At 43.7% G+C, this 17476-nt stretch overlaps 1 protein-coding gene across 2 annotated transcripts in view; it reads right to left on the bottom strand.

Annotated features, from left to right (window-relative positions):
- LOC126428239 (plectin) overlaps nucleotides 1–17476 on the bottom strand; it is a 213286-nt gene that overhangs the window by 13652 nt on the left and 182158 nt on the right. For both annotated transcript variants that reach the window (XM_050090154.1, XM_050090155.1), the window contains exons 15-16: nucleotides 12276–12443; nucleotides 889–1355 (exon numbers count right to left, since the gene is read on the bottom strand). In XM_050090154.1, the coding sequence (XP_049946111.1) occupies nucleotides 889–1355; nucleotides 12276–12443 (635 nt within the window). The remainder of the gene's footprint in view (nucleotides 1–888; nucleotides 1356–12275; nucleotides 12444–17476) is intronic.

Below are 17476 nucleotides of genomic sequence, written 5' to 3'. Positions count from 1 at the left end.
AAGATGCATTACTAAAGATGTTCAATGGTCTCCTATGTCCATACTTTCATGAAGTTTCCTAATTTGGAGCGTTGCTGCCAATATACACATAGAAAGTGCGATTTTTTGCTGCCGGGTGACGTCTCCGACCACCGCCAATATTTCAACAGGAGCACACCCTGCCATCCTCAAGGCACAAATGCAAGGAGTAAGCAATGTGCAACGGAATTTAATACCTCAGTTCACAGAGGAGAAACAAGGAAGATACCACACACAGAACAAGTAACCGCAGAGTCAACACACAACCAAAGAAAACTAACATCAGAAATATCGATAGTGACTATTAATCAACAGGTGAGGTAGCACTAATTCTGTCCCTCTGTTTTTTGATGAGAGACAGAACCAGATTCATAAAAAAACAGAGGGACAGAATTAGTGCTACTTCACCTGTTGATTAATAGTCACTATCGATATTTCTGATGTTGGTTTTCTTTGGTTGTGTGTTGACTCTGCAGTTACTTTTTCTTTGTGTGGTATCTTCCTTGTTTCTCCTCTGTGAACCGAGGTATTAAATTCCCTTGCACATTGCTTCCTCCTTGTATTTGTGCGTTGAGAATGGGAGGGTGGGCTCCTGTCGAAATATTGGCGGTGGTCAACAACGTCACCCGGCAGCAAACCCGCAAGTTATTTGAACATTCAATTCACCAGGAAAAGTTAAAGTCTTACACATAGAAAGCGTGGTTCAGTATCAAATAGAAATCTTTAAGGCATGTTGCAGTCAAAGAGGATGAAAAGCAGAAGAAGGGTGCACTGCCTCTGGCTAAGATAATGGTACACTTACAAGGGCCGATTGCAGAGTTTCTTTTCCCTGTAGAAATTGGGTAATTTTCTCCCGGTGCTCATCATTACCTGGTCAGGAGGTAGTCATCTTCCAGGACAGCAGCCGGAGCCTCCAGGCAGGCGGCCAACCTCCGGTAGGCACCTTCGCGCCTCTTGCGCCGCTGCGCCTCCGCTTCCGCCTCCGTGTCCACTTCCACCCCTGCCGTCACCTCGGATGCCACCGACTCGTCCCCAGAGCCAACTGCCACCTCCTCTCTCTGCGTTTCCACTGTGTCGGCACCACAGATCGGCATATCTTGCTCCTCCCGTTCTTTGGGTGACCCCTCGTCTGACACCACCCCCACTCCCACCTGGCAGTCCACAACTTCGTCACCGCGGCCACCGCTGTGATCGGCCCAGCCGAGCTTGCGGTACACCGCCTCTGGGATGGTGATGGGGGGCAGTGAGAAGATGGAGTGCAGAGCCTCCTCATCACCCCTGGCTACCGACTCCAAGCTACGGCTGAACCACGCCAGCTGTTCCTTCAGCTTCTTCACCTGCAGAGATGACAAGTGTTTGTTTATTACAGTGGTATGCATATACAGGGATAATGGAATGTTGTCGAATTAAGTCGGGTGATGCTGAGGGAATTAGATTAGGAAATGAGACACTTAAAGTAGTAAAGGAGTTTTGCTATTTGGGGAGCAAAATAACTGATGATGGCCGAAGTAGAGAGGATATAAAATGTAGACTGGCAATGGCAAGGAAAGCGTTTCTGAAGAAGAGAAATTTGTTAACATCGAGTATAAATTTAAGTGTGAAGATGTCGTTTCTGAAAGCATTTGTATGGAGTGTAGCCATGTATGGAAGTGAAACGTGGATGATAAATAGTTTGGACAAGAAGAGAATAGAAGCTTTCGAAATATGATGCTACAGAGGAATGCTGAAGATTAGATGGGTAGATCACATAACTAATGAGGAGGTATTGAATAGAATTGGGGAGAAGAGGAGCTTGTGGCACAACTTGACTAGAAGAAGGGATCGGTTGGTAGGACATGTTCTGAGACATCAAGGGATCACCTATTTAGTATTGGAGGGCAGCGTGGAGGGTAGAAATCGTAGAGGGAGACCAAGAGATGAATACACTAAGCAGGTTCAGAAGGATGTAGGCGGCAGTACGTATTGGGAGATGAAGAAGCTTGCACCTGATAGAGTAGCATGGAGAGCTGCAGAAACCAATCTCAGGACTGAAGACCACAACAACAACAACAACAACAACAATGCATATATGTGCTACTCTCTGTCAAAATGACAGTGATAATGGAGCATATACTCAATTTCTATATCTACATCTATACTCTGCAAATAATACTAAAGCACATGGAAGAGGGTACTCCCCATTGTAAAAGTTATTAGAGCTTCATCTCATCCATTCATGTTTGGAGTGTGGGAAGAATGATTGATTAAATGTGTCTGTACACACTTTAGTTTGTCCAGCCTTGTATTTATAATACATATGGCAGCCATACAAGAGGGAAGCAGCAATTTCCTAGATTTTTCACTTCCTGAAACTTTGTAAGTAGACCTTCATGGGGTAGTTTGTGTCTGTTTTCAAGTGTCTCCCAGTTGAGTTATTTAGCATCTCCAGGATGATTTCCAGAGTATGAAACAAATCCTTTTCTTAAAAAAAAAGAACTGATATATTGTCAAGTATGAATCTCATATTTTGGGAACATTTTATACTGTTTTCATAATGTTCAGTGCGCATGTAATTGGTTTTGTTACACCACCAAATACTGATGTGGATTTATATAACATCTGATGGTGGCAATAATTTGCTGAAGCCAGTAAAGTGTATGCCCATTGTAATTAGATGAACCTGACATAACAAATTGTTATATAAACAAATCTATGTCCATTCAAGCTGTCCTCCTTTGTATACATTCCATATTACCTATTCCTACTTGATACAATTTCAACACACTGCACCAATATTCTGGGATGGGTCACATGAATATTTTTCAAGCTAACTCTTTTGTAGACAAATGAACTAAAGTCAGTCACCTTATTTACCTACAGAGGATCTATGTGATAGTTCAGTTTTTTACCCCTACAGAATTGTACACACAGATGTTTGTATGACTTGACCAATTCCATTTGCGACTCATTGATACTGTAGTAATAGGATATTACTTCTTTTGTGCAGTGCACAATTTTACATTTCTGAACACTGAAAGTAAGTTACCTGTCATTGCACAACTTTGTAATCTTAACAAGATCTGATTGAATGTTTGTGCACCTTTTTCAGATAGAACTTCATTATAAATATTTGTATCATCTACAAAATACTGAGGATTAACAAACAACAGGAACAGCAAGGGTCCCAAAACACTTCTCTGGTGCACGCCTGAAGTTACTTGTATATCTGTCAATGACTATCCATCCAAGATAATATGTTGCATCCTTCCTTCCAAGAAACACTCAATTCAGTCACAAATTTCATGTGATCAACAATATTATTGTACCTTCAGTAATAGTTGTATGTATAGTACTGAGTCAAATGTTTTTCAGAAGTCAAGAAGTACTGCATCTACCCAACTGTCTCAACCCAAGGCTTTCACTGTTTCATCCCAAAAAAGCACATGTTGATTTCCACATGACTGATATTATCAGAATCCATTCTGGTTGACATGTAGGAGAACATTTAGTTTGAGATACCTCATTATGTTTGAGCTCAGAATATGTTCTAAAATTCTACAGCAAATGGATGTCAAGGATTTTTTCATAATGTGGGGCCACAGTCATAATATATTTGTTTAAAGTCAGTACTGCCATTAGACTGTTTTTTATTTGCAGTGTTACATTTGCATGATCATGATTTTGGCTTAAAATGCCATTATTAAGTGTTTTAATGTCGTACAGTGCGTAAGATGGCATACTGTCGTATTTCAAATATACTATTAGACACATTGTCCAAGGGTCTTGATCCTGTCATGCTTGGTCAGATCTGAATATAAGACTTGTACAACTCATTCTGTGATGTCTCTCATTTATGTCTACATGACTCCCATGCAATTTACACTTCAGTGCTAGGCAGAGGATTCATCGAACCACCTCCAGAGTATTTCTGTACAGTGACACACTTAAGCAGTGCATGGGAAAAATGTATGGACAACTCCTGTCTTTCCCAACGTATGTTACTTAGTGAGGTAGGACTTGCCAAGAGACTGGCTGGAGAAGCTGAACTGCTCTTTAAAGCAGTTCAGCTTCTCCAGCCAGTGTCTTGGCAAGTCCTACCTCACTAAGTAACATACGTTGGGAAAGACAGGAGTTGTCCATACATTGTAAGTGCCTGAGCTATAGCCAGAATTCATTGAGAGTGTTAATACCTTTTCAGTATTACAGTCCCTCCACATTACGCCTGGAACATTTCATAAGCAACACAGATGAAAGTTATTGGACTTACAGTCTCATTTAGCATATGATGTCCAAATCTTGGCTCCATAAAAGAGGGTGCTCAGTTTACATACTTGATAAACAATTATTTTTGTGGTACCATGAGGTGATTGTTGTCTTGAACTCTAGTGTGGAGCATCCTGGAAGTGTTGGCCACTTTGCCATTTCTCATGTTTATCTCATCATCCAGAGAGAGATCTAACACTAGAGAACTTAGGTAGCAGAATTTGTCGACTACATGCAGTGGAGAGCTATCCAATTTTATAACAGACATGATCATGTACCCCTGTGCCATAACCACCATCTTCTTTACATCCACTAATACTACATAATCTCACCTTAAAATATTATGTCTTCTATGTGAATAAAGATAGATATTTTGGATGGATTTTAACTTATACATTGAAACTAGAAGTTAAATAATTTGTCATTGCTATTCTCAGTAGAGTTGTATATGTTTCTCCATTTTGATTCAGCAGTATTTGGAACTGACAACCTTGCTTCCAAAATTCATTGGCATGCAATCACATGGTCAATGGTTTAACCATTACATGCTCACCACACATCTTTAGGCATAGAGATTATCATCAGAACAGGAGCACAAGCAATCAACACTTAAAGAATGTAAAAAGTCTCCTGGACACATAAGTCGCAGCCATATCAGCATGTGACAAAAACGAGGTGCGAGCTCATCAAAAACCAATGAGTCATCTTGCTCTTCGTCAGGTAACTGTTCAAGAAGGCATTCTCATGTGCAGGATGTTAACATAGGCTGATATGAGGCTCCCGCTAAGACTCCCATCATCTCTTGTGGGCTAATGATGCAGGAACCATCTAAGCAGTCATTCATATGACATATATTCGAATGTATAATGGTATAATGAGAACTACCATCTGTCACGTATTTCAAAGCTGTTTTCAGAGTACATGTAAATGTAAGTATACAAACTACTTCCCAACCACAAGATCTGTTTGTTTGCCTGCAGGATATAAGGCAACTTGTATCGTCATCAAGACACCACCCCAGGAGTCCTCAATTGTGTTGGAATGGACTGTTTTATGTTTTACAGAAACAGCTGCTCTTCCACTGTCCCCAAGTCACCTGATCTCCATGCTACTGAGCACATATGTGAGAGTCACAGATATAATACATAAGCTGGGGTGGAAATCATTAAAAGAAAGGCATTTTTCTGCTGTGGCAAGATCTTTTCTCAAAATTCCAATCACCAACTTTTTCCTCCAAGTGCAAAAATGTTTTGTTGACACCTTCCTGTGTAGGGAGGTATGATTATCATAATAAAATCAGAGAAACTGGAACACACACACAAAGGTTTAAATGATCATTTTTCCCATGCACTGCTTAAGTGTGTCACTGTACAGTAATACTCTGGAGGTGGTTCGATGAATCCTCTGCCTAGCACTGAAGTGTAAATTGCATGGGAGTCATGTAGACATAAATGAGAGACATCACAGAATGAGTTGTACAAGTCTTATATTCAGATCTGACCAATCTCATTGAGCTGCAAGTGACAGTTAACCATACTGAGTGAGCTGGTGGGGTAGTTAAGACACTGGAGTTGCATATTGCAGCAGCATGATCCACAACACCCACCCCCATCCATACAGCGAGGTCTTCCACAGTTTCTCTTGACATCTTCCCCAGTTTCTGTTAGTCAGTTGAGATGAACACCCACCCCCATCCATACAGCGAGGTCTTCCACAGTTTCTCTTGACATCTTCCCCAGTTTCTGTTAGTCAGTTGAGATGAATACTAGGATAAATGTAAATGTCATGTGACTAGGGCCTCCCGTTTGGTAGACAATTCTCCGGGTGCAAGTCTTTGGATCTGACGTCACTTTGGCGACTTGTACGTTGATGGGGATGAAATGACGATGATTAGGACAACACAACACCCAGTCCCTGAGCGGAGAAAATCTCCGACCCAGCCGGAAATCGAACCCGGGCCCTTCGGATTGACATTCAGTCGCGCTGACGACTCAGCTAATGGGGGTGGACAATACTAGGATGCCTCAATCGGAATATGTGCTCTATCTCCAGTGATGCAGTCATTGACTGCATGTCATACCCAAATCCTAGTTCCTTCCTTCTAACTGAGCAGCCACGAATCTGGACAGTTCCCAGTCAATCTTTCGGATGCCACATGACATTTGCATTCACCATCACAAGGGCAAAAGAGGACTGCTCGTGAGGGCAGAGAGAAACTAAATAAATACACTACTGGCCATTAAAATTGTGACACCACAAAGATGACATGCTACAAACGTGAAATTTAAACGACAGGAAGAAGATGCTGTGATATGCAAATGAATAGCTTTTCAGAGCATTTACACAAGGTTGGCACTGGTGGCGACACCTACAACGTGCTGATATGAGGAAAGTTTCCGATTTCTCATACACAAACAGCAGTTGACCGGCATTGCCTGGTGAAATGTTGTTGTGATGCCTCGTGTAAGGAGGAGAATGCGTACCATCATGTTTCCGACTTTGATACAGGTCGGATTGTAGCCTATCGCGATTGCGGTTTATCGTATCGTGTCATTGCTGCTCGCGTTGTTCGAGATCCAATGACTGTTAGCAGAATATGGAATCGGTGGGTTCAGGAGGGTAATACGGAACGCCGTGCTGGAGCCCAACAGCCTCGTATCACTAGCAGTTGAGATTACAGGAATCTTATCCGCATGGCTGTAACAGATCGTGCAGCCACGTCTCGATCCCTGAGTCAACAGATGGGGACATTTGCAAGACAACAACCATCTGCACAAACAGTTCGATGATGTTTGCAACAGCATGGACTATCAGCTCGGAGACCATGGCTGCGGTTACACTTGATGCTGCATCACAGACAGGAGTGCCTGCAATGGTGTACTCAATGACGAACCTGGGTGCACAAGTGGCAAAACGTCACTTTTTCGGATGAATCCAGGTTCTGTTTTCAGCATCATGGTGGTCGCATCCGTGTTTGGCGTCATCCCAGTGAATGCACATTGGAAGCATGTATTCGTCTTCGCCATACTGGCGTATCACCCAGCGGTGATGGTATGGGGTGACATTGGTTACACGTCTCGGTCACCTCTTCTTCACATTGACGGCACTTTACATTGAACAGTGTGCTCCCTGCCGCCGTTGGATAAGCAGCTGAGCAGCAAGTCGTATACTCCTAGCTCACTCATTTGTTACATAGTTTAAGTCTTAATTTCTTTGCGTGTTTTTGGTTCTTGCATTGTTTAATTCATAAATTTCGGGCGTATTATAGTATTTCAGAGTGTAGCATCGTGTTTTAGTACCTGAATAGTGTAATTTCGCTTAGTCTCCTTCCGCCGCCGAGCAGTGTCAGCAGTGCGCAAGTAGCAGCATTACTGCATTTACTAGGCAATCTTGTATTTTAATAACCGTTTAAATTTTGTCGATTTGTTTGCGCTCTCTGTAGATTAGTTCAGACGTTCTTTGCAAAACAGTTTTTAGCATGGATAGGGACTGCAACTGCTGTGTTCGGATGCAGGCTGAGTTGGCATCCCTTCGCTCCCAGCTTCAGGCAGTGTTGGCTTCGGTCACACAGCTTGAGGCTGTTGCCAATGGGCATCACTGTGGGGGTCCGGATGGGGGTTTGTCGGGGACGGCCAGCTCTTCCCACGCATCCCCTGATCGGACTACGACTGTGGTTGCCCGGGATACTGCCCGCATTGAGGCTGATCCCTCACCTGTGGTAGAGTGGGAGGTCGTTTCAAGGTGTGGCAGGGGGCGAAAGACATTCCGGAGGGCTGAACGGAAAGCCTCTCCAGTTTGTCTGATGAACCGGTTTCAGGCTCTGTCTCAGGCTGATACTGATCTTCGGCCTGCCATGGCTGCTTGTCCTGTTCCAGAGGTTGCCCCTCAGTCTGCAAGATCCGGGCAGTCGCAGAGGGTGGGCTTACTGGTAGTTGGGAGCTCCAACGTCAGGCGCGTAATGGGGCCCCTTAGGGAAATGGCAGCAAGAGAGGGGAAGAAAACCAATGTGCACTCCGTGTGCATACCGGGGGAGTCATTCCAGATGTGGAAAGGGTCCTTCCGGATGCCATGAAGGGTACAGGGTGCACCCATCTGCAGGTGGTCGCTCATGTCGGCACCAATGATGTGTGTCGCTATGGATCGGAGGAAATCCTCTCTGGCTTCCGGCGGCTATCTGATTTGGTGAAGACTGCCAGTCTCGCTAGCGGGATGAAAGCAGAGCTCACCATCTGCAGCATCGTCGACAGGACTGACTGCGGACCTTTGATACAGAGCCGAGTGGAGGGTCTGAATCAGAGGCTGAGACGGTTCTGCGACCGTGTGGGCTGCAGATTCCTCGACTTGCGCCATAGGGTGGTGGGGTTTCGGGTTCCGCTGGATAGGTCAGGAGTCCACTACACGCAACAAGCGGCTACACAGGTAGCTGGGGTTGTGTGGCGTGGGCTGGGCGGTTTTTTAGGTTAGATGGCCTTGGGCAAGTACAGAAAGGGCAACAGCCTCAACGGGTGCGGGGCAAAGTCAGAACATGCGGGGACCAAGCAGCAATCGGTATTGTAATTGTCAACTGTCGAAGCTGCGTTGGTAAAGTACCGGAACTTCAAGCGCTGATAGAAAGCACCGAAGCTGAAATCGTTATAGGTACAGAAAGCTGGCTTAAGCCAGAGATAAATTCTGCCGAAATTTTTACAAAGGTACAGACGGTGTTTAGAAAGGATAGATTGCATGCAACCGGTGGTGGAGTGTTCATCGCTGTTAGTAGTAGTTTATCCTGTAGTGAAGTAGAAGTGGATAGTTCCTGTGAATTATTATGGGTGGAGGTTACACTAAACAACCGAACTAGGTTAATAATTGGCTCCTTTTACCGACCTCCCGACTCAGCAGCATTAGTGGCAGAACAACTGAGAGAAAATTTGGAATACATTTCACATAAATTTTCTCAGCATGTTATAGTCTTAGGTGGAGATTTCAATTTACCAGACATAGACTGGGACACTCAGATGTTTAGGACGGGTGGTAGGGACAGAGCATCGAGTGACATTATACTGAGAGCACTATCCGAAAATTACCTCGAGCAATTAAACAGAGAACCGACTCGTGGAGATAACATATTGGACCTACTGATAACAAACAGACCCGAACTTTTCGACTCTGTATGTACAGAACAGGGAATCAGTGATCATAAGGCCGTTGCAGCATCCCTGAATATGGAAGTTAATAGGAATATAAAAAAAGGGAGGAAGGTTTATCTGTTTAGCAAGAGTAATAGAAGGCAGATTTCAGACTACCTAACAGATCAAAACGAAAATTTCTGTTCCGACACTGACAATGTTGAGTGTTTATGGAAAAAGTTCAAGGCAATCGTAAAATGCGTTTTAGACAGGTATGTGCCGAGTAAAACTGTGAGGGACGGGAAAAACCCACTGTGGTACAACAACAAAGTTAGGAAACTACTGCGAAAGCAGAGAGAGCTCCACTCCAAGTTTAAATGCAGCCAAAACCTCTCAGACAAACAGAAGCTAAACGATGTTAAAGTTAGCGTAAGGAGGGCTATGTGTGAAGCGTTCATTGAATTCGAAAGTAAAATTCTATGTACCGACTTGACAGAGAATCCTAGGAAGTTCTGGTCTTACGTTAAATCAGTAAGTGGCTCGAAACAGCATATCCAGACACTACGGAATGATGATGGCATTGAAACAGAGGATGACATGCGTAAAGCTGAAATACTAAACACCTTTTTCCAAAGCTGTTTCACAGAGGAAGACCGCACTGCAGTTCCTTCTCTAAATCCTCGCACAAACGAAAAAATGGCTGACATCGAAATAAGTGTCCAAGGAATAGAAAAGCAACTGGAATCACTCAATAGAGGAAAGTCCACTGGACCTGACGGGATACCAATTCGATTCTACACAGAGTACGCGAAAGAACTTGCCCCCCTTCTAACAGCCGTGTACCGCAAGTCTCTAGAGGAACGGAGGGTTCCAAATGATTGGAAAAGAGCACAGATAGTCCCAGTCTTCAAGAAGGGTCGTCGAGCAGATGCGCAAAACTATAGACCTATATCTCTTACGTCGATCTCTTGTAGAATTTTAGAACATGTTTTTTGCTCGCGTATCATGTCATTTCTGGAAACCCAGAATCTACTATGTAGGAATCAACATGGATTCCGGAAACAGCGATCGTGTGAGACCCAACTCGCCTTATTTGTTCATGAGACCCAGAAAATATTAGATACAGGCTCCCAGGTAGATGCTATTTTTCTTGACTTCCGGAAGGCGTTCGATACAGTTCCGCACTGTCGCCTGATAAACAAAGTAAGAGCCTACGGAATATCAGACCAGCTGTGTGGCTGGATTGAAGAGTTTTTAGCAAACAGAACACAGCATGTTGTTATCAATGGAGAGACGTCTACAGACGTTAAAGTAACCTCTGGCGTGCCACAGGGGAGTGTTATGGGACCATTGCTTTTCACAATATATATAAATGACTTAGTAGATAGTGTCGGAAGTTCCATGCGGCTTTTCGCGGATGATGCTGTAGTATAAAGAGAAGTTGCTGCATTAGAAAATTGTAGTGAAATACAGGAAGATCTGCAGCGGATAGGCACTTGGTGCAGGGAGTGGCAACTGACCCTTAACATAGACAAATGTAATGTATTGCGAATACATAGAAAGAAGGATCCTTTATTGTATGATTATATGATAGCGGAACAAACACTGGTAGCAGTTACTTCTGTAAAATATCTGGGAGTATGCGTACGGAACGATTTGAAGTGGAATGATCATATAAAATTAATTGTTGGTAAGGCGGGTACCAGGTTGAGATTCATTGGGAGAGTGCTTAGAAAATGTAGTCCATCAACAAAGGAGGTGGCTTACAAAACACTCGTTCGACCTATACTTGAGTATTGCTCATCAGTGTGGGATCCGTACCAGGGCGGGTTGACGGAGGAGATAGAGAAGATCCAAAGAAGAGCGGCGCGTTTCGTCACCGAGTTATTTGGTAACCGTGATAGCGTTACGGAGATGTTTAATAAACTCAAGTGGCAGACTCTGCAAGAGAGGCGCTCTGCATCGCGGTGTAGCTTGCTCGCCAGGTTTCGAGAGGGTGCATTTCTGGATGAGGTATCGAATATACTGCTTCCCCCTACTTATACTTCCCGAGGAGATCACGAATGTAAAATTAGAGAGATTAGAGCGCGCACGGAGGCTTTCAGACAGTCGTTCTTCCCGCGAACCATACGCGACTGGAACAGGAAAGGGAGGTAATGACAGTGGCACGTAAAGTGCCCTCCGCCACACACCGTTGGGTGGCTTGCGGAGTATCAATGTAGATGTAGATGTAGATGTACATTTCAGATGTGTTATGACCCGTGGCTCTACCCTTCATTCGATCCCTGCGAAATGCTACATTTCAGCAGGATAATGCACGGCCGCATATTGCAGGTCCTGTACAGGCCTTTCTGGATACAGAAAATGTTTGACTACTGCCCTCGCCAGCACATTCTCCAGATCTCTCACCAATTGAAAACGTCTGGTCAATGGTGGCCGAGCAACTGGCTCCTCACAATACGCCAGTCACTAGTCTTGATGAACTGTGGTATCGTGTTGAAGCTGCATGGGCAACTGTACTTGTACATGCCATCCAAGCTCTGTTTGACTCAATGCCCAGACGTATCAAGGCCATTATTACGGCCAGAGGTGGTTGTTCTGGGTACTGATTTCTCAGGATCTATGCTTTCAAATTGCGTGGAAATGTAATCACATGTCAGTTCTAGTATAATATATTTGTCCAATGAATACCCGTTTATCATCTGCATTTCTTCTTGGTGTAGCAATTTTAATGGCCAGTAGTGTAAGTGAGTTTTCATCTCTCAGTCTCTGTGCCAATAGAGGTTATTTTTATAGTGGAAATTGGGGCAGACAATGTCTGAACAAGATTGTGAGGACAGTAGTTTCAGGACGGCTGAGAGGAGACAGTTCTGTGACAGAGAGATGTGAGTGGCAGGTGGTGCCTACCATGGAGACGGTGGCACAGCTGTCGGGGTCGTCATCGTCACCGTCCCCCTCGCTGTGGGTGGGGCCGCTGCTGGGGTCCTCCACGTCTTCTTCCTCCACCCCCACCTCCACCTCCAGTGGTGTGCACTCCTCAGCCACAGGCGAGCAGCTACCTCCGGACGGCGTCTCCTGCAAATTGCACCAGGTTTGCTGCTCAGTGCTGGTCGCATAGACTGAAATGAGGGCTGCCTCAGCTGTCTGAGACGGTTCTCGTATTGTGTGTGTGGTCTGTGGTACATAGCTCTGATTCACAGCTGATGCGTATCTCAGGGACAATCCTTCTCAGAACTAAAGTGAAAAGACAAAGGAAGCATGTACCGAACAGATCACAAATTTTGCTCGTTTTTCACATGGTTGTAGCATATGTGGTGTATGTAGTATACAGGGTGGTCCATTGATAGTGACCGGGCCAAATATCTCGTAAAATAAGCATCAAACAAAAAAGTGGTCCAACTAAAACATTCATATTTCTTTACGTACTACACGAATATGTAATAAAAAATGGGGGTTCCTATTTTAAAAAAACACTGTTGATATCCGTTTGACCTATGGCAGCGCTATCTAGCTGCCAACCATAGCGCCATCTGGTTTCCCCCTTCAAGCTAGACAAGTTTCGTTCTTTGTAGTTTTTTCGTTTGATGCTTATTTCGTGAGATGTTTGGCCCGGTCATGATCAATGGACCATCCTGTATACAATATACATGTTCGAAGATTCCAAATGAAAAAAGAATAAAATGAGGAAGAATGAAAGCAAATTACAATTGTAGTACAGTGTTTAAAATTATGTTCAAAGGATTAGAAATTAAACAAAAAATTTAAATCAGTTAACTGAATAAAAGTAATGAGCACTGTCATTTCGATAACGATGTAAAAAAATTATATCTTGCTCACTAGGATTCAAACCCACAATCTTCAGCATAATAACAAAATGACTTTATTCCTCCACTATTTTTTTTTTTTTTTTTTTTAAATCTTCCATCACACTGAAATGCACTGAATTACAACACCATATAAATGTTGATGCACAGTTTAACCATTATTAATCTATCCTTTAAATTATTTACATTAATCAAGAATTTAATATCAGAGATAATATACGGTCCAGTCACATTAATGTGACCACCACCTATCTTCACTGTGAACTTGCAATATCTACTCACAGATGGCAGGGGCAGCACTAGCAGTGGGGGGTATATAAAGTGTTTCAGAGGAACACAGGAAACAGTGCAGTCATTGCCGTAATGCAATTAATTTGACATCCAAAAGGGCACAATTATTGGCTTTCAGGCCAAAGGTGGAAGCATTCCTAAAATGACTTAAGTTTGTAAACTGTTCACTTGCCTCCAGTATATCATGTGTGGGAAAATGGTCCTATCCAAAACCAGTGCTGAGGCAACTGTAGCACACCACAAGCCACAAATGGCACAGGATTAGTCGAGCGGTCTAAGGTGCTGCAGTCATTGTCTGTGCAGCTGGTCCCGGCGGAGGTTTGAGTCCTCCCTCGAGCATGGGTGTGTGTGTTTGTCCTTAGGATAATTTAGGTTAAGTAGTGTGTAAGCTTAGGGACTGATGACCTTAGCAGTTGAGTCCCATAAGATTTCACACAAATGGCAGGGGTGAACAACACCTGCGGAGATGTGTCGGGAAAATAGATGTGGAACTGTTGAGCAGCTGACCTCATAGATGAACCGAGGGGCTACCAACAGTGTGTCCTCAAGAAATGTTCAGCAACGTTGCTGTGTATTAGCCTCCGAAGCAGGTACCTGGTTTGTGCACCCGTGCTGATTTTGTTCATCAGCAACAAAAGCTGGAATTCACACGTTAACAACTGGACATCTAATGAATCACACCAGATGGTCTTTCCAGATGAATCATGTTTTATGCTCCATTGGAAAAATGGCTGTTGGTGTTTAGGGCAGTGCAACAATAGTCGTAAGGGTCCAGGTCGGAGGAGGTAGCATTATGGACTGGGGTATGTTTTTGTGGCATTCCCTGGGTGATATCGTCATTCTGAAAAGCACAGTAGATCAACACAAGTATGCATCTATCCTTGGGGATGAGGTTCATCCTTACATGCAGTTTGTTTTTCCTCGGCACAATGGCATCTACCTGCAGGACAATGCAACTTGTCACACAGCTTGCAGTGTATAAGTGTGGTTCAAAGAGAACCAGGATGAGATTACTGTACTCCCCTGGCCACTAAAGTCTCCAGATTTAAACTCAGCCGGCGGGGGTGGCCGAGCGGTTCTAGGCGCTACTGTCTGGAACCGCGCGACCGCTACGGTCGCAGGTTCGAATCCTGCCTCGGGCATGGATGTGTGTGGTGTCCTTAGGTTAGTTAGGTTTAAGTAGTTCTATGTTCTAGGGGACTGATGACCTTAGAAGTTAAGTCCCATAGTGCTCAGAGCCATTTGAACCATCTGAGCCATTTAAACTCAGTCAATAATCTGTGGGACAACTTCGATCGGGGCGTTTGCGCCACGAAACCTAGCACCGGTGGCCACGGCACTGGAATTGACAGGCTCTGTGTCTCTGTCAGTACCTTCCAGAACCTCGTCAATTTACTGTGTGTCTGAATTGTACGTGGTGGTTATTCATGGTTTTGACAGGTGCTCTTATTAATCTGGCAGGACCATACAAATAGCTGATTATAGCAGTTTACATTATGTACCCACAAGAACATTTTCTTTTAATAAAAAACATAAATTGTTTTTAAGTTTTCCTAGCACAATGTTTTCTTTATGCTGTTTTATTATACAGGGTTATTACAAATGATTGAAGCGATTTCACAGATCTACAATAACTTTATTATTTGAGATATTTTCACAATGCTTTGCACACACATACAAAAACTCAAAAAGTTTTTTTAGGCATTCATAAATGTTTGATATGTGCCCCTTTAGTGATTCAGGATACATCAAGCCAATAATCAAGTTCCTCCCACACTCGGCGCAGTATGTCCCCGTCAATGAGTTCAAAAGCATCGTTGATGCGAGCTCGCAGTTCTGGCACATTTCTTGGTAGAGGAGGTTTAAACACTGAATCTTTCACATAACCCCACAGAAAGAAATCGCATGGGGTTAAGTCAGGAAAGCGTGGAGGCCATGACATGAATTGCTGATCGTGATCTCCACCACGACCGATCCATCGGTTTTCCAATCTCCTGTTTAAGAAATGCCGAACATCGTGATGGAAGTGCGGTGGAGCACCATACTGTTGAAAGATGAAGTCAGCGCTGACGGTCTTCAGTTGAGGCATGAGCCAATTTTCCAGCATGTCCAGATACACGTGTCCTGTAACGTTTTTTTCGCAGAAGAAAAAGGGGCCGTAAACTTTAAACCGTGAGATTGCACAAAACACGTTAACTTTTGGTGAATTGCGAATTTGCTGCACGAATGCGTGAGGATTCTCTAGCGCCCAGATTCGCACATTGTGTCTGTTCACTTCACCGTTAAGAAAAAATGTTGCTTCATCACTGAAAACAAGTTTCGCACTGAACGCATCCTCTTCCATGAGCTGTTGCAACCGCGCTGAAAATTCAAAGCGTTTGACTTTGTCATCGGGTGTCAGGGCTTGTAGCAATTGTAAATGGTAAGGCTTCTGCTTTAGCCTTTTCCGTAAGATTTTCCAAACCGTCGGCTGTGGTACATTTAGCTCCCTGCTTGCTTTATTCGTCGACTTCCGCAGGCTATGCGTGAAACTTGCCCACACGCGTTCAACCGTTTCTTCGCTCACTGCAGGCCGACCCGTTGATTTCCCCTTACAGAGGCATCCAGAAGCTTTAAACTGCGCATACCATCGCCGAATGGAGTTAGCAGTTGGTGGATCTTCGTCCTGAAGTGTCGTTGCACTGTTATGACTGACTGATGTGAGTGCATTTCAAGCACAACATACGCTTTCTCGGCTCCTGTCGCCATTTTGTCTCACTGCGCTCTCGAGCACTCTGGTGGTAGAAACCTGAAGTGCGGCTTCAGCCGAACAAAACTTTATGAGTTTTTCTACGTGTCTGTAGTGTGTCGTGACCATATGTCAATGGATGGAGCTACAGTGAATTTATGAAATCGCTTCAATCATTTGTAATAGCCCTGTACTGTTTATATAGTTGTTACAAGGAGATGGCACGAGCATGGAGTCAGGGATTTGTCCGAAATTTTGTGTGGTGAAAGAAGACCCTCACGTGGTTAAAATATTAGGATGCACTACTCAGAAAATCCTGAGAAAAATTGATCCAAAGTTTCTTAGGTGCCTTATAAGTATAAAATGTTAGTCCATTGCTGAGCTGCTGTCTGGCCTAGATGGTTAGGGCTCAGACTCGGACTCTTCCGCCAGAGGTCTCGGGTTTGATTCCTCCTCTGGTACTTTTTTCCTTCTGTTTCACTTTCTTTTGTCATTCCACTAATTATTCAAAAAGTTTCCCAAACCTACATTATTTTAGCTAAAGAACGTAAAGTTTTTCATTCAATGAAAAATAATCTTGCTCGTTGTTCTATTTCGTTTTATGGGGTTTCAAGGTTTAATGGGGCTTTGTAAGGGTCCCCTTGGGATTATAACAGTCATCTGTGCATAGGACTGTGCGCGAGCTGTGAGAAGTAAATGGAAGTTTGTTTTTCAATTTCGTCGTGAACAGATGTGCCTGTTTCAAATTTGAACATGTTATTCCGATCTGAGGTTAAACATGTCGACTGAAGAAGTTGCTGGCTCATCTGGAATAGGAGAAGAAATTCCTGAAGAATCCATTTGTAGTGATCTATCAAAATCACGATTGAAAGACGCAGTGGTGTATTATGGAAAGCTTTGACGAAAAATAATTTAATTGCAAAAAAAGGATGTCGCCAATTGAAGAGAAAAGAATATCTTTCACAATGGGAGAAAGATATTAAAAGTGGTCATACGCGAATGGATAAATTTGAGGAGATAGATTCGTGCACCTACGACCATTTCGTGGAAGCGAGACAGCAATATTAGCAAGTCACAACAAGAAATTTACAGCAATGGGCATTAGCTGCGGCTTCACAATTCGTCGATTTCAAATTCAAGGTATCTGATCGATGGGTCACAGAAGCACACAACGCAAGATCATGAAACTGGTTTCGAAGAAAGAAGCGGTGTCAATGCAGGACATCCAGGCGACTGCAGAAAACTTTCGTCGGCAGACGTGCCGT

This window comes from Schistocerca serialis, chromosome 12, assembly GCF_023864345.2.
Source record: "Schistocerca serialis cubense isolate TAMUIC-IGC-003099 chromosome 12, iqSchSeri2.2, whole genome shotgun sequence".
In the NCBI taxonomy this organism is placed as follows: Eukaryota; Metazoa; Arthropoda; class Insecta; order Orthoptera; family Acrididae; genus Schistocerca; species Schistocerca serialis.
The sequence above is the reverse complement of the archived record's forward strand: the minus strand, read 5'-3'. Positions and strand labels throughout refer to the sequence as shown.